Below are 16521 nucleotides of genomic sequence, written 5' to 3'. Positions count from 1 at the left end.
GCTCGTGTGTTAGGCGGCGTGCAGCCTGACATGTCCCATCAAATAATGATGGTGAGAGGTTCTCACCCTCTTATCCCAGCCGGTCCTCCCGCTCTGGTCAAAGCTAGGCTCCCGTTTCCCGGTGTAATAGGAGCCCAGAAGTCTTCACCAATTAAATGGTGAATGACATGGGCCCCCCGTGTCAGGCGGCATGGTGTGGTAGGCCCCACGACCAAGGCGACGTGTATACAGCTTCCAAGTTAAGGAACAAGATAGACATTTAATGCAAAGATGGTAATACTTCTCAAGGAAGTTAGATTGTTGGACCTATGTGGTATCCCCTTGAACTATAAAAGGTGGACCTTGCCCATCGAGAAAAGGGACGACGCTCAGTAGACCTGAACTCTAGGAGAAGAAGAGCGAGAGTGCTCTCCGGAGTTTAGGAACCCTTGTAACACTCAACCATAATCCCTAACACAGGAGTAGGGTATTACGCTTCTTAGCGGCCCGAACCTGTATAAACCCCTTTTGTCTCATCGTCTTTGGGGGATTGAACCCCCTCAAGATCACACAGCTTCGCTCACCAAGCCCTCGAATCTCACCCGCTGCCCCCGACCGAACTCACAAAGGGGGGCCTCACGGTTCCCTGATGGAGGAGTTCATTCTCCGACAGTACTCCATTTGTTCTAAAATATAAGAGATATTGGGTGGATCTAACATATCCTAGTACTATGAATCTGGACAGATTCGACTCTCCTGTATTTTTGGATGGAGAGAATGTATTTTTGGATGGAGAGAATATATAACTTTGTATCCAAACTTGTGGTTACAAGAAATATTTCATGTTATTCCCTTCGTCTCATAAAAAATCAACATAATACCGGGTATTGACATATCATAGTATAAATTTAGACTGACATGTAACACATTTAATTTTATGTTCATTTTTAACGAGATGGAGGAAGTAATATTTTAGAACGGATATTGGTGGATTTTTAAGCACTCGTGTTCCAAGTCCCAACTCGGTCTTCCCCAGTTCCATCTGTCCACACACTCCACAGCAACAGGCTGCAGCCTGCACAACAGTGCTTGTGTAGTTGTGTCGCGTGTGTGTCTGAGAGAGAGATCAGAGATGAGGGCGGGCGGGTTGACTGGGAGAGTAGACCAGGAAGTCGTCTTCACTGAAAGTCCGTGGAATGCCGCGTCCCTCCATCAAAAGCGAGAGGGGCCCCGCCCTACACTGCCAAACGTCCCTCTCCCCCAGGGCTCCACCACCCCTTGAACCAAAAAAAAAAAAAGAAAATCTCTCGCCTACGCCTAGTAGGGATTACTAGTAGTAGTACTACTCCTCGTCGTCGTCGTCCTCGCCTTCTCTTTTGACGGCCTGCCTCCCCTCCCCTCCCTCCTCTGCCCCCCGCGTCCAAGTCTTCCTTCTCCCACCATCGTCGTAACTATCTCGTTGTTCATTCGCCTCCTCCGCTCCTCGTCTTCGGGTGTGCGGGCTCCCTTCCTCCTGCTTCTTCAGGTGAGACGAGCTCTGCTTTTTAATTCTTATTCTTGTGCCTTGGTGTGTTCTTGTGGGGCTTTATTTGGGGGTGTACAGTGGATATGATCTTCGTGAGTGGTTTTGCGGTTTAGTGTTCTTGGAGCGCAGGAGGATCTCCCGGACCCGGAATTGTTATGCAAGGATGGAGAGGTGAATTTCGGGGGTGCTGGTAGAGTGGTAGTACGGCGATGGAATTAGGGGAGAGGAATTCTGTTCGTATTGCTGCTGTTGTTGTTGCCGATGCGTGGGTTTCTTGAGGAGGACCAAGGGTTCGTCCAGGACTCATCCGCTTGGGGATTTTTGATGATCATACGCGAGTCATTTCGAGTGGCGGAGAAGGGCGGCCGGAGTGCCTGACCACTTTTGGTGCGAGATCGAAGAGAAAAGATAGTGTTTGTTTGTTTGGATGGTGGTGGTGCCTTCTTTTGGGAGATATTTTTTTCCTCGTTAGATTTTTTTCGCAACAAAAGTAGGGCGCCTTTTTGAGACATGAGAGAAGCCGAGATATTAAAATTAGAGACCTTTTGATCGCTCTAAAATAGAATTGATTGAGGCATAGAACGATGGTTTTGTGTGTTAGAACCTGCTTCCAGTAGACGATTCTTTGTTACTCGTTCTCATTCATGCATCTACTTGTTCTTCCTTTTGCCTATCTTAATAATTAGAAAGTTTACCGCTTGTGTGATTTGCTTTGTCTAAGGTGGGGATCAGTTCTCTACTGATGTAGTGATGTTGGCTGCTTACAGTTGGGATTCTTTGATGTTGTTGTTACTATCATAAATTAAGTCACAATTTCCATCGTACTAGGATAATTATACTGTGGCACACTAACTTTCAGGCTAGAGCATCGTATGTTTACCTGTAATTTCGTGACATGGTGTTATTGATTCTTGCAGGCGACTGCTAATTTTGAAGTGCCATTTCTCATCGTCAAGGAGAGGTGGCATTAATCCGCAGCAAGTGCTCGATGACAGATCATTATTATGCTCCTCTGAGGCTTATTCTTCTCTTGATATTGAGTGCCACCTGTTTTGGCTCTGAACTTGATGTTCAGTGCTTGAAAACCATATTCCAGTCAGTGACCGATCCCAATGGTATACTCAAATCCTCATGGAGTTTTGTCAACAACGGCACCCCTGGTTACATCTGCAAATTTACTGGGGTGGAATGTTGGCATCCAGATGAGAACCGAGTTCTTTCTTTGCGTCTCGGCAACCTTGGTCTTCAGGGTCCATTTCCTGCAGGCCTTCAGAACTGTACTAGTATGACTGGGCTAGATCTGTCGAGTAACAACTTTACAGGACTCATTCCTCAGGACATCTCCCAGCAAATACCATACTTGACATCACTGGACCTCTCCTACAATAGGTTTTCAGGCCAAATCCCAGTAAATATTTCAAATATGACATATTTAAACACACTCAATCTCCAACATAACCAGTTCACTGGTCAAATTCCACTGCAGTTCAATCTTCTTGGTCGGTTAACATCATTCAATGTTGCAGAGAACCGACTATCAGGGCCTATTCCAAATAATCTAAATAAATTTCCGTCATCAAATTTTGCTGGTAATCAAGGCCTTTGTGGGCTACCATTGGATGGCTGCCAAGCTTCAGCAAAGAGCAAGAACAATGCAGCAATCATTGGAGCTGTTGTTGGTGTTGTAGTTGTGATCATAATTGGCGTAATAATCGTATTCTTTTGTCTGCGGAAATTACCAGCCAAGAAGCCAAAGGACGAGGAAGAAAATAAGTGGGCAAAGAGTATCAAAGGAACTAAAACCATCAAGGTGAAAATACCCTACTATTACTATTTATTTCCCTTTTCTTTTATAATACAAAAGAAATTTTGTGTAACATTATTCGTAAAAGAAGCTAACGTAAACTTCTTACTGGCATGGCCTTTTCAATTATTCAGGTTTCTATGTTCGAGAATCCAGTTTCAAAGATGAAACTAAGCGATCTTATGAAGGCTACCAATGAATTTTGCAAAGAGAACATCATAGGTACTGGGAGAACAGGAACTATGTACAGGGCAGTGCTACCTGATGGTTCTTTTCTTGCTGTCAAAAGGCTACAAGATTCTCAACATTCTGAAACTCAATTCACATCGGAGATGAAGACACTTGGCCAAGTAAGGCATCGCAACTTAGTTCCTCTCCTAGGATTTTGCATTGCTAAGAGGGAGAGGTTGTTGGTGTACAAGCACATGCCGAAAGGTTCACTCTATGATCAGTTAAATCAAGAAGAAGGCAAAGACTGTAAGATGGATTGGACTCTGAGGTTAAGAATCGGCATTGGTGCAGCAAAAGGTCTTGCGTATCTTCACCACACTTGCAATCCTCGAGTCCTTCACCGCAATATAAGCTCCAAGTGCATCCTCCTAGATGAGGACTACGAACCAAAGATATCAGATTTTGGACTTGCTAGGCTTATGAATCCAATAGACACCCACCTTAGCACCTTTGTTAATGGAGAATTTGGAGATCTTGGTTATGTGGCACCAGAGTATGCACGTACTCTGGTGGCCACGCCAAAGGGTGATGTGTACAGCTTCGGTGTTGTTCTTCTTGAGCTTATCACCGGCGAGAGGCCTACTCATGTTTCAACTGCACCGGAGAATTTCAGAGGGAGCCTAGTAGAGTGGATCACCTACCTATCAAACAATGCCCTCCTCCAAGACGCCGTTGACAAGTCATTGATAGGGAAGGGCAGTGACGGCGAGCTAATGCAATTTCTGAAAGTCGCATGTTCTTGCACAATTTCCACTCCAAAGGAGAGACCGACAATGTTTGAGGTCTATCAGCTCCTCAGAGCCATTGGAGAAAAGTACCATTTCTCGGCGGAGGATGACTTGATGATGCTGCCACCTCTAAGCACAGATGGAGAAACCCTTGACGAGCTCATTGTTGCCCAGTAACTGCAAACCCAATGTTCCACAGAAGGCAACCAAGTGGAGGTTGTTTCTTCTGCGCGTCATTACCATGCTTAGATGAGTGAGGTGGCTTTACATGATGTACTATTAAGTAGTATCAGTATACTGCATCCGCTGTATAATTTTTGTAGCTTGTTGTTATCTACAATTGGGAGGTGCTAGCAGCAGCAATGATAATCTTTCACTCAACCGATATGGGGATGGGGTATTAACTACTCCTAATAGTAGTTTGCTCCTCATGTGATGGGAATATGCCATATTGGCATTTATTCAGTCATTTTTCATGTTGTCATTTGTACTTACGCCACGGGATGAGGAATACTGAACGTCAAAATGTGTGGAATGCCACCTTATGATGTCTTCCAGCCAAAGTGCACCTGAGTATGCAAGCAAACTTGGGAATTTCATTATTTCAACTTGCAGTGTAAGAGTAGTGGGTCATTGTCTTTTGTAAGTGTAGTATAGCTTTTGCTGGTTGAAACTATTTTTTTTCTTGGTCTATAAAAGCTTCTTTTCATGCTAGCCACTTCTATTGTTGAAATATGCAGAAATATCAAGATTAAAGAAAAGAATGGTGTAGGAATATTGCAAATTAAGCAGAGTTATTTTTAGCTTATAAAAACATGTCACCTTTATTTGGTCAAAACTCTTGCCTGGTCTTAAAGGGCAGTGTGCGTTCCAGGGAAATTCATGGACTTTTGTAGTGGTTATCTGGTTGATGCATCTGGAAATACTGATATTGATGGGAAAAAATGCTCCTCTTTTAAGTCGTTTTTTTTTCTTGGTGGGGGTGGTCCAGAAAACCTCTTACACGTATGAACACCGGTCAAAATTTTTGACTTCAACGAATGTTATATCTGGAATCATCAAGATTACTGATAAAAAATACCTGCAAGAAATATTAATGAAAAATCAAGGCGCATGCATACCGATTGCTAGATAGCGTTGCTTTGGTGCTCTCTACAGATATTATTATACCACCAGTATTATTAGGGGTAAATTAATAACTAATATACTTTTTCATTTATGTTTTTTCTTGGCTAAATCGATCTATGATCACCCATTACGCTGGCAACGCTCATGTTTCATGAAAAAACAAAAAAGAAAAAAAAGGTTTAGTCACTGCTAAATGATGATTATACCCCTTCGCACCCTTTTATGTTTCTACTACTATTAACTAGGGTGGTTGTATAAATAGATCTGAACCATTCGATCAAATGAGATCAATAGTTCGGATTATTTTCTAATACATGTAGAGAGCACCGTAATGAGGCTCTTGCTAGAAGTATTTCGCTGCTATTTATTTAGTGGACACAGAAAACCTATGCTCTCTGAAAAAACTTCACATGTGACTTTAGAAGCAGCATAAAGTTTACGGGCTTGTTCGGTTTGTAGGATTTTTCAAAATGTACGAATAGAAAAAACATAAAATAGTATAAAAATACAAGTGCAAACCTAAGAATTGAAAAACATAGGAAACTTTACTATGGTTGTGTAGCAAACAATACAACGGATTGAAAACATTGGGTTGGAGTGGATTATATTTTTCTTTGTTTTCCCCATAAAAGTGGAGGGATAGAAAATTTTCATCTGATGCATTCCTTTGAAATGAACGATAGTGCACTGTCCATTCTGAAGAACTATATATTACTTATATATTACTGTACTTTTCCTTCACAATAAGCCCTACGGTTATGAGAACTCTTTTAGGCCAGTAGCAGTGCAAGCCACGCTTGGCGTGCCTTCAGCCTATTCCAACAAGGATTTTGTACCAAAATTCCTCTCTAGGTCACCCACCCCGCAGTGCTGGTACCCACGTCTTCCTCCTTATCCTAATCCCCACGCCGCTTTTCTCGGCTTTTCATCCCCACACGCTGATTCTCGCCAGACCGCCTCTTTCCTCTCCCCTCTCCACCTCACCGACGGCGGTGGCGGCGTCCTCGATGGCGGAGGCGTCGCGGTGGCCTCGCTGGCGGAGGTCCTCGAGGCGGCGGCTCAGATCTGGACGGACGGCGACGCGGCGGCCCACACGGCGGCTCGGCCACCACCGATGTCGACGCGAAGCAGCTCCAACCGACGGCGACGCGGCGGCACACGTGGCGGCGGCGGCGGCTCGGCCGACGACGGCAACCTCGGCGGTTGCCTCGTCGTCCTCCGCGGATCTGGAGCGGCGCACGCGGTGGTGCCACCGACGCGCCGTCGTCGTCGCCGCCGACGCCGCGTCGTCGTTGCCCGCGGTGGCGCGCGCCATCCCCGCCAGCCCGACTCTCCCTCTTCCCGGCGCGCCGCCTACCCCAACGTCGAGCGGCGGCGGCATCCTCGGGACCTGGCGAAGAAGCGGCGGCGGCGGCGCGGATCTGGAGCGTCCTCGCCGTCCTCCTCAACGACGGCGGCGGCGCCGCGGATCTGAAGACGCGGCGGCGGCGGCGCGTCCTCGCCCCGCCCTCCTCACCGACGGCGGCGGTGGCGTGTCCTCGCCCCACCCTCTTCACCGGCGACGGTGGCGTGGATTGGAGCTGGACTCAGAGTCGCGCGTTCTCGTCCTCGCATCTCTCATCAGTGGGCCCCGCGCTCTACTTTTTAAGCGAGGTTCTCGTTCCTTCGCTGGGAACCGAAGAAGCTATTGGACCCACAAACTTATTTTGCCAGCGAGGACGAAGGAACGCTCCATGTAGACGAAGTAACGCCCACTGTCAAGGGCCTTACAATCCCCTTTTAAATTTTTTTTACAATAACCTGCAGCAGAAGTTTTCCAAATTAAAAGGCAGGATAATAAATGGTTAACAAAATTCTAGATCGAACGAACATCGTTTTCATATAAGTGGCATCTTTTTTTTCTTTTTACCATTTTAATTAATTTATTTATATATAAAATTTAATTTTTCTAATTCCGTTCCTTGCCCATATTATGATTGCCACTAAATAGTTAAAATCTATAAATATGGAAATTCCTAAGTGACCTGCAAATCACTTCTGTAAAAATGGCATTGTTTCGGATCATTTCCATCGCAGTTTTTATTACCCATCCGTTCCATATTGTAACGCTTTCTAACATTGCTTATATTTATATTTATGTTAATGAATTTAGACACATACATATAGCATTGCAATGCTAGTTGTGGAAAAACATTTTTAAAACTGATAAAAAATGGTTAAAGGCAGGAACATAAAGCATCTGTGAGAGTGTTGGGTTCGGCGGTGAGCCTCCCCCAACAGTGTTGCGAACCAAAGCGAGGTTTTTTCGCGGGTCTCAGAAGGGGAAGCAGCCAAGCTTTTCCCGCGTCCCGCGACGAGGGTTTTGGGTCCGCCGCCACCCTCCGCCGCCGCCGCCGCCCGCCAGGTATGTGTCTCCCTAATTCCCCATCTTGATTAGGGATTTATAATAGTCTCTTTGTGGGGATGGGGGAAAAGTACTTCGCATTTCACCTGCATGTTTAGCATTCAGCCAGGTCCCCTAGTTTTCTTTTTTTTGGGGATGAAAATGTTGATCCGATGTGAAGTTTTTAGGAATTATTTTTAGTTTTTTAGGCAAATCTGTTGCACCATGAGGTCTTATCTTTCATTATCTGTTTTTCCTGCTTTTATTTACACTGAACAACAAAAAAGGTAGTAGTATATACTTGTAAGATTTATGCGCTTTTGTTCGGGAAAATATGTAGTGCAAACCACATATGTAGTGGAAACATGGAAACTACCGTTGGATCGAGAAATGGACGTCCGAGATTCGTCCACGTCACCATGAGTTAAAATTTATTTAACTCCTAGTAAAATTTTAACTCATGAGTGAATCTGCGAGTTAAATTTTAACTCAGGGTGACGTGGACGAATCTCGAACGTTCATTTCTCGATCCAACGGTAGTTTCTAAGTTTTCACTACATATGTGGTTTGCACTAGATATTTTCCCCTTTTGTTCTGAACTAATCACGATACCTTTGGATGAACTTTGTAGATTTTTTTTACTACCGGCTTTTACTAAACTTGCACACATATTAATTTTCAGTTCGAAAGCTTGAGAGATAGATGGAAGGCAAGGATGAGTCTCCTCCAGGAGAGAATGAGTTGCCTTTGTGGGGGCATGTTAAGATATTGGATGGGTTCGCTCCTCGCTGTGGAACAAACATGAGGTTCCTATGCGACTATTGCAGTTGTGTCTTTCGTGGAAGCTATTCCACAGTGAAGGCACATTTGCTTAAAATTTCTAAACAAGGTGTTCCACCTTGCCCAGGAGTGACCTTCAATATCTTAATGAAACTATCCAGTGAAGTTGATGCAGCAGAAGATTCAATTCTAATCCAGGTGCGTAAAAAAAGGAATGTAACAGAATCTTGTAGCAGTGACTATTCTGGTGACGAACCAGAATCTTGTAGTAGTGACTATTCTGGTGACGCACCGTGTATAGGCAAAGTTATTGTACAAGCGAAAAGAAAGAAGAGCAGAGCTGAATGTCAAGATAACTTCGATGCTCAGTTTGCAAGAATGTTCTATTCTTCAGGTTACTACCTTAAACTTAAAAACTTGTATATTTTCCTTTTGGGAACATGCATAAGTTTGCACATAACAGGGTACTCTGTTTATGTTGTATCCATCGCCCTTCACCTTTTTGTTTTATCTTAGCAGGCTTGTCCTTCAACTCTGCAAGGGACCCATACTTCCGGAGTTCATTTTCTTTTATTTTGAAGAATATTATTCCTGGTTATGTTCCTCCTGATTGCAAAAGGTTGAAGACAACTCTTCTGCAAAAAGAAAGGGCTCGCATTGAAGACTTACTAAAACCCATCAAAAGCATGTGGAGGAAGGCAGGTGTGACGATAGTTTCTGATGGTTGGTCAGATATTCGACAGCGCTCACTTGTCAACATTCTGGCTGTCAATGAATGTGGACCCATTTTTCTGCAAGCAATTAACAATGAAGATGAGGTGAATACAAAGGAGTACATTGCAGAGAAGCTCATTGCTGTTATTGAAGACGTTGGTCCAGAAAATGTTGTCCAAGTGATCACAGATAATGATCCTGTTTGCAGAGCTGCTGGGCTGCTGATTGAAGAAAAATACGATCACATCCAATGGATGCCTTGTATTGCTCATACTTTAAGTCTTGCCTTGAAGGATGTTTTTTCTCCTAACAATACTGGAGATGTTGCCTTCAAAGATAGCCATTGGATTTCTGAAGTTGTAGAGGATGCAATTATGATCAAGAATTTCATAATAAATCATACCATGATATCATCTATACTGAGTGAGTTCAGTAAGTTGAAGATTCTTGCTATTGCGAACACAAGATTCGCTTCAGATCTTGTTATGTTAAAGAGGTTTCGGCTGATCAAGCAATCTCTAATAATGTTGGTCATCAGTGACAAGTGGTGGCCGGTTTACTGTAATGATAACATGGAGCAAGCACAGCTTGTGAAGTACAAGCTTACTGATAACTCGTGGTGGAAACAAGTTGATTACATTCTTTCTTTCACTGAGCCTATATATTCGATGATGCGCGTGACAGACACTGAAGAGCCACGCCTTCATCTTATCAATGAAATGTGGAATACTATGGTCGAGAAGGTAAAGGCTGCCATTTATAAGCATGAATCAAGAGAGCCTGAAGAGGAGTCAGCATTTTACTCTGTTGTGCATGGCATTCTAGAAGATTGGTGGAGCAGGAGCAAAACTCCGCTCCAGTGTTTGGCGCACTCACTAAATCCAAGGTGAATCTTGCTTTGTAGTTACCAAGTGATTTGTATTCCTGAAGCCATTATTTGATATATATGCCTCTTTGTGGTCTCTTTTGTAGGTATTACAGTGACAGCTGGATTAATCAAGCTGCTAATCGTCTACCCCCACATAGAGATGCTGAGATTTCTCAAGTGAGGAATAATTGCTGGAGGAAAATGTTTTTTACTACAGACAACTTGAGAACTGTCAAGTCAGAATATGGAGAGTTTGCTCTTCTGGGAACAAAACATTTTAGCTTGAATTCAAGACCTGATAGGGATAAACTTGACCCCAAGATGTGGTGGGCGACCCATGGAACTTCAGCACAGGCAGTTCAGAGTTTGGCTTTCAAGCTTCTCAGCCAACCTGTTTCATCTTCTTGCTGCCAGAGGAACTGGAGAACTTACGATTCTATTCGCGACATCGTGAGGGACAAACTCCGTCCTAAATGGGCCGATGATTTGGTTTTTGTGCACAACAATTTGCGGCTTCTATCAAGAAGATCAGAAGAATATCATACAGACCGAGAGGCAAGGTACTGGGATGTAGGAGACGACAAATTTAAATCATTGGGTGGTGCTGGCATCCTTGAGTCTGCTAACCTCTCTCTTGATGAACCGGAGTTCGAGCTTGCCATGATAGAAAACATCGTGTGATGAAGAAAACCAAATGGAAATCAAGACAGAAGCTTAGCTTAGCTAAGCTACCCATGCTTCAGCTTGTCTGGCGTTTTGAACTCCCAGATAACCCCTGTAATCGAGTATGTTTTGGCTAAGAACATGCAAGACTAGAGCTAGGTAGACTTATGGGATGTTTGGCTGTGTAAGCTGGATGGTGCTGTTGATCAATGTTGGTGGAGGGCAATTGAACTTTCTTTACCTGGCTAATTGGCAGCTAATCTGCCAGATTTTTGCAACTTGCAAGGATGATATTGTTTGTCCATGTTGATTTGCATGTACAGTAGCATATCTCTATTACTAGAATATAGCAACACCCACTCTTCTAGCATTTAAAATTTACTCCATGTTTCATATTATAGGTTGCTTTGTATTCTTTTTCTAGTAATTTTTTTAAGTTTGATCAAATTTATGGAAAAAATACAACGATAGATTCAACACAAAACAAACATATTATTAAAATATATTGAATTTTACTTTTAATGAAATTAATTTAGTGTTATAAATTTTGCTAGATTTTGATAATATGAAAATGTTTTATTAGGAAAAATGTCAAAGCGACTTAAAACGTGAAATGGAGGTAATATCTCGAAACGTAGCAATTTCTACACCTACCCTCTCATCTTAACCAATTACAACAATCTCTCATTTAATTTTTCCCATCTATTACCTCATCTCAACTACCTCCATCCCAAAATATAAACATTTGAATATGAATCTGAACACATAGTTATCCAAATTTAAAGCTAAAGATGTTTATATTTTGGGACGGAGGGGGTATCTGGGGATGGCTAATTGGCGCGCGCGCCAGCAAGCACTCCCTCCCCCCGTGCCAGCTTTTCTTTTTCGCAATTTTCCTTTTTCGCTTTTACTTGATTTTTTTTTAATCTTCTACACACGTTTTTTCAAATCTTTAAGTTGAAAGTTTTTAAATCTTAACTTGAAAGTTTTCAAATCTTAGCTTAAAAGGTTTTCAAATCTTAACTTGAAAGGTTTTCAAATTTGGACTTAAAAGTTTTCAATTTTGAGTTGAAAATTTTCAAATCTCAAGTTAAAAGTTTTAATTTTCAAATCTCAAGTTAAAAGTTTTTAAATCTTAAATTGAAAGTTTTCAAATCTTAAATTTGATTTGAAAGTTCTAAATTGGACTTTAAAGTTTGCAAATTTGTAGTGAAAAGGAAAATAATGTTTTGGAAAAAAAAAAGTTTATCATGATTGGTCTAATTTATACTACCACCATTTCAGGTCATAAAACTTTCTTGCATTGTCCACATTTATATATAATGAATCTAGGCAAACATATATGTCTAGATTCATATATATATATATATATATATATATATATATATATATGTGTGTGTGTGTGTGTGTGTGTGTGTGTGTGTGTGTGTGTGTGTGTGTGTGTGTGTGTGTGTGTGTGTGTGTGTGTGTGTGTGTGAATGTGGGCAATGCTAGCAAGTCTTATAATATGAAATGGAGGAAGTAGGAACTAATTACGTATAAAAATTAAGTTAATCACGCTGTCAGGGTTATGGATACCACATACCTAATAGTAGTTGACTAAATCTCGGCACGACTCATCATATACCATATCCTATACGGAAACAACCTGCGGATATAGGAAGAGTTCCGAATAAGAAAAGACAACCAGAGTTCTATATGGAAACGACAAGGACTACTCGGATTGTATCTATATTGGTTTCCCTAGTTCTACTTGGATAAGAGGACACCTATGGGTATAAAAACAAGATCCCCTAGGAGGAAAGGGGACACACCCACCATAGAAGAGACAATCAACACCCACCACAATCTACGAAACAATAGATCAAGACAGAAGATCAACATACAAGCCATTATACGCCAAGACAAGCCGCCGGGTATCGACATCAGAGATATGCCTGGATCGACCCTATCCGGGACCTACAGAGGCCGGCCGTAGGGATCTAGCGCTGTCTTTGATCTCGCCAGGCATGAACTCGAGGAGGAAGACTACCTTGTTGTTGACTACGAGTCAGACCTTCAGACCGCCATGTCGACAACAGTTAGATAGGCTACCCCAAATATTGTACTGGTGTGATTATGATGAATAAGAGCAATGACCGGCTTCGGCCAACAGGATGTAGGGTTATTATCTGACAATTCAGGGGCCCGAACCTGTATAAAAATCCCTGTCTCCATCTCTTTTACCTCAATCTCGTATATACCCTGGTACCGACGATCCCCATACTATGCAAATACCGGAATCGCGACATCAAACGTCAACAGTGGCGCGCCAGGTAGGGGATTTTGGTGCTTTAGGATTTCGACGAGATGGGTTCAAAAAGATGGATTCTTCAACAACAAGCTACTCGACTACTTCGAACAAGGGAGATCCAACCCGGCCAGAGTACGTCCCCCAACGAGATCGGAACCATCATCGTCAATAATTCGATCCAGCGAGATCGACCAAGCTTCAATATGTCACCGCCGCGGGTTTCGAGACTTTCTGCCATGTTACTGTCAGCCGAGTCCGATTGCTTTGAGACCGAGCGCTTGATTGTTTCGTCTCAGACACAAAGTGCTACTGACAAAACAGAATACTACTACATGTCGCCTGTATCCGTGGTCGGATTGAATCGATCTCAAGTGCAGCAGCCAGACAGCCAAGCGAGAAGACGGCTGACTACATCACGTGTTGACACATACTCCGTATGTCAGCATGCATACAGTGGGACCGATGTACAGTATTGCATGGTGTGTACCGAAGAGCCAGCTATCTCAGCCATAGGTATGCATACATACGTACATAGGCATGCCATCTACACGTGCCAATCGCTGAGGACAATTCAGTTTGGCTAAAAGGTAATTAGTGGATTGATTTATTAATTAATCTACTAATTTCGTAGATACATCCGGCATGTATCTACAAAGGTATGCAATATTTTATCTGTAATTTATCGTACCTATTCAGATCATACAGCATTATCAGATCTATAATTTATTATGTTTACCTACAGCATATTTTTTATACAATATCTGTTGCGCGGGTGTCCTCGATGTTAAATCGACTACGATCTAACGCTGAGGGCTCGCTCTGTCTTCTTCTGTATAAATCATGCTTGTTTACGGTCTACATAATGCCTGGTATTTACATCTGCTTATTATATCCTGATAATACTAGAAGATCTATGCAGTTTTTTGAGTATATACTCGATATTCTCCGCTATATGTCTTGTCTTCTAGAAAATATCTTTTAGGAACAATTGAGCACTCGAATAGTTTGTGGTCGAGTACACCGCACTATCGAGAACGACCTCGACAAATGCAGAGTCGTCGCGCCCAACCTACCAACGAACATCGACGACCTATCTCATAGCACCGGCCATGGCTGGACTACTTGAGAAAAGGTTGTTAACGGATAGTTCCTCGCGAACGCCGTCGGCTTGATCACCCGACATGATTGCGAACGGACGTCCGGATATGCTACAAGTTGGGTGTGTGAGTCATGCTGGCCACATGAGATGCACATGTAATAAACCAACTCTAGCACTTCTATTGGTGTTCGAGAGATGATTCTACTCGCTCGCTGGTTCTCGAACCAGTACGTAGCAATCTTCCGCACCGCAAACCTCCATTGGTGTTCGAGAGATGATTCTACTCGCTCGCTGGTTCTCGAACCAGTACATAGCAATCTCTTGCACCGCAACTTCCATTGGTGCTCGAGAGATGATTCTACTCGCTCGCTGGTTCTCGAACCAGTACGTAGCAATCTCCCGCACTGCAACCTCCATTAGTGTTCGAGAGATGATTCTACACGTTCGATAGTCCTCGAACCAGTACGTAGCAATCTCCCGCACCGCAACTTCCATTGGTGTTCGAGAGACGATTCTACTTGCTCGCTGGTTCTCGAACCAGTACGTAGCAATCTCCCGCACCGCAACTTCCATTGGTGTTCGAGAGATGATTCTACTCGCTCGCTGGTTCTCGAACCAATACGTAGCAATCTCTCGCACTCGCTCGCTGGTTCTCGAACCAATACGTAGCAATCTCTCGCACCGCAACCTCCATTGGTGTTCGAGAGATGATTCTACACGTTCGCTGGTCCTCGAACCAGTACGTAACAATCTCTCGCACCGCAACCTCAGATGGTCGAGGTACGACTACAGCAATAACGCAGTGGTCCTTGTACCACGACTTCAAATGATCGAGAGACACCTACTCACTAGTTCTCAACCAGTCAATCGTAGTGATCTCTCGTACATTTACTTCTAGTGGTTGAGTTACGACTACTACCTGGTTCTTGACCAGAGGTGTAGCGATTCTCCCATTACCTCTACTTCAACAAAATTGATATCATGTACACAATATCGCCAAGTGTTTTACCCAGAGATCCCTTACCACAAAGACACCTAACGTTGAAACCTATTCTAATGTCCTTTTACGCCGTCTTGACAAGGCCTCCGAGGAACCTGAGGGAACTTCGGCTGGGGACGCCCAGAGCGGATAAGGCCTTGTAGGATCCTTTAGAGACAAAAGACCATGTAAGGTCTGGTCGTGTAAGAGTTCTCACCGTGCGTATTAACCAAGCTGTGTAATCAGAAATGGATTTTCCAACTTCACGGCTGGGGGCTAGGATCAGTGCTTGTTTAACCGAGGCAGGTCAAAGGTTCAAGAGCCTTATCCTCCGAGAACGATTCTCCGACGACAAGGCTGGGGGCTAGGGAGAGTGTATAACTCAACAAACTGACTGATTGAAGTCGGTAAAAGAGTAGACGCTCATATACAAAACATTGGTCTGTAAGTTTAATTCATTTTCAGTTTTCCATAAATTCTATAACATGTTACCCTTTGAGCGTTCGCTCGGGGGCTATTTCTATCTAATATTCTTTTCTGAGTATTGATTTCAGGAAAATTCTATTCGACATTATCGAAGGCTCCATGTCTCTATGGTTGTACACCAAGATCAACTAAGGCGAGTACGACAAATGTCGACAAGGCTTCGTCACAGATTCTACGCCTTCTCGATCACTCGAGAACGGTTGGTGGATCTCGACAAGGAATACAGAATGAAGAAATGGTGTACCCGCCGAGATAAAATTTCTTGACTTCAATCCAAATTCTCGATTACAGCAAGACGGGAGACTTAGTCGTATGCTCTGTTACTTTCTTGGTTGACGTCGGAGATTGACTCAGACAAACCCTTTAGGTGCCCGCGCGAGGCTGATAAAGGAAGTCTAATGTTATCTCTGAACTCACCGAGAACGGTCACGTGAGCTCGATAACAGTTCCTCCAAGGTCTGCGGTTGAGAATATGAACTCGCTCATTTGCATTGAAGTCGGGGGGCTACTGTCAGGGTTATGGATACCACATACCTAATAGTAGTTGACTAAATCTCGGCACGACTCACCACATACCATATCCTATACGGAAACAACCTACGGATATAGGAAGAGTTCCGGATAAGAAAAGACAACCAGAGTTCGATATAGAAACGACAAGGACTACTCGGATTGTATCTATATTGGTTTCCCTAGTTCTACTTGGATAAGAGGACAACTATGAGTATAAAAACAAGATCCCCTAGGAGGAAAGGGGACACACCCACCATAGAAGAGACAATCATCACCCACCACAATCTACGGAACAATAGATCAAGACAGAAGATAAACATACAAGCCAATATACGCCAAGACAAGTCG

At 43.3% G+C, this 16521-nt stretch overlaps 2 protein-coding genes across 6 annotated transcripts; both read left to right on the top strand.

The window, feature by feature from the left end:
• Positions 1–1329: 1329 nt before the first annotated feature.
• LOC127773118 (probably inactive leucine-rich repeat receptor-like protein kinase At5g48380) lies at positions 1330–4815 on the top strand. Its single transcript, XM_052299142.1, has 3 exons — positions 1330–1504; positions 2422–3314; positions 3443–4815. Exons 2-3 carry the CDS (start codon positions 2493–2495, stop codon positions 4442–4444), a joined length of 1824 nt encoding a protein of 607 aa, XP_052155102.1. The 5' UTR covers positions 1330–1504; positions 2422–2492; the 3' UTR covers positions 4445–4815.
• Positions 4816–6645: 1830 nt separating this feature from the next.
• LOC127773117 (uncharacterized) lies at positions 6646–11081 on the top strand. 5 transcript variants are annotated; one of them, XM_052299136.1, is made up of 5 exons: positions 6646–7139; positions 7622–7799; positions 8461–8952; positions 9075–10158; positions 10245–11081. In XM_052299136.1, the coding sequence occupies exons 3-5, from the start codon at positions 8481–8483 to the stop codon at positions 10819–10821; spliced, it is 2133 nt and encodes a 710-aa protein (XP_052155096.1). In that variant the 5' UTR covers positions 6646–7139; positions 7622–7799; positions 8461–8480; the 3' UTR covers positions 10822–11081. The 5 variants fall into 5 exon arrangements, with proteins under 5 accessions (XP_052155096.1, XP_052155099.1, XP_052155100.1 ...); XM_052299139.1 differs by having other exon boundaries at positions 6646–7799; positions 8461–8756; positions 8860–8952; XM_052299140.1 differs by having other exon boundaries at positions 6650–7799; positions 8461–8756; positions 8860–8952; positions 9078–10158.
• The last annotated feature ends 5440 nt before the right edge of the window (positions 11082–16521 follow it).

Source organism: Oryza glaberrima, chromosome 5, assembly GCF_000147395.1.
Source record: "Oryza glaberrima chromosome 5, OglaRS2, whole genome shotgun sequence".
Lineage (NCBI taxonomy): Eukaryota > Viridiplantae > Streptophyta > Magnoliopsida > Poales > Poaceae > Oryza > Oryza glaberrima.
The sequence above is the reverse complement of the archived record's forward strand: the minus strand, read 5'-3'. Positions and strand labels throughout refer to the sequence as shown.

Coding starts and splice junctions, on each gene's coding strand:
- LOC127773118 (XM_052299142.1), top strand. CDS start 2,493: ATGACAGATCATTATTATGCTCCTCTGAGGCTTATTCTTCTCTTGATA. Junction 3,315..3,442: donor AAGGAACTAAAACCATCAAG/GTGAAAATACCC, acceptor TCAATTATTCAG/GTTTCTATGTTCGAGAATCC.
- LOC127773117 (XM_052299136.1), top strand. CDS start 8,481: ATGGAAGGCAAGGATGAGTCTCCTCCAGGAGAGAATGAGTTGCCTTTG. Junction 8,953..9,074: donor AAGAATGTTCTATTCTTCAG/GTTACTACCTTA, acceptor GTTTTATCTTAG/CAGGCTTGTCCTTCAACTCT. Junction 10,159..10,244: donor GCGCACTCACTAAATCCAAG/GTGAATCTTGCT, acceptor TCTCTTTTGTAG/GTATTACAGTGACAGCTGGA.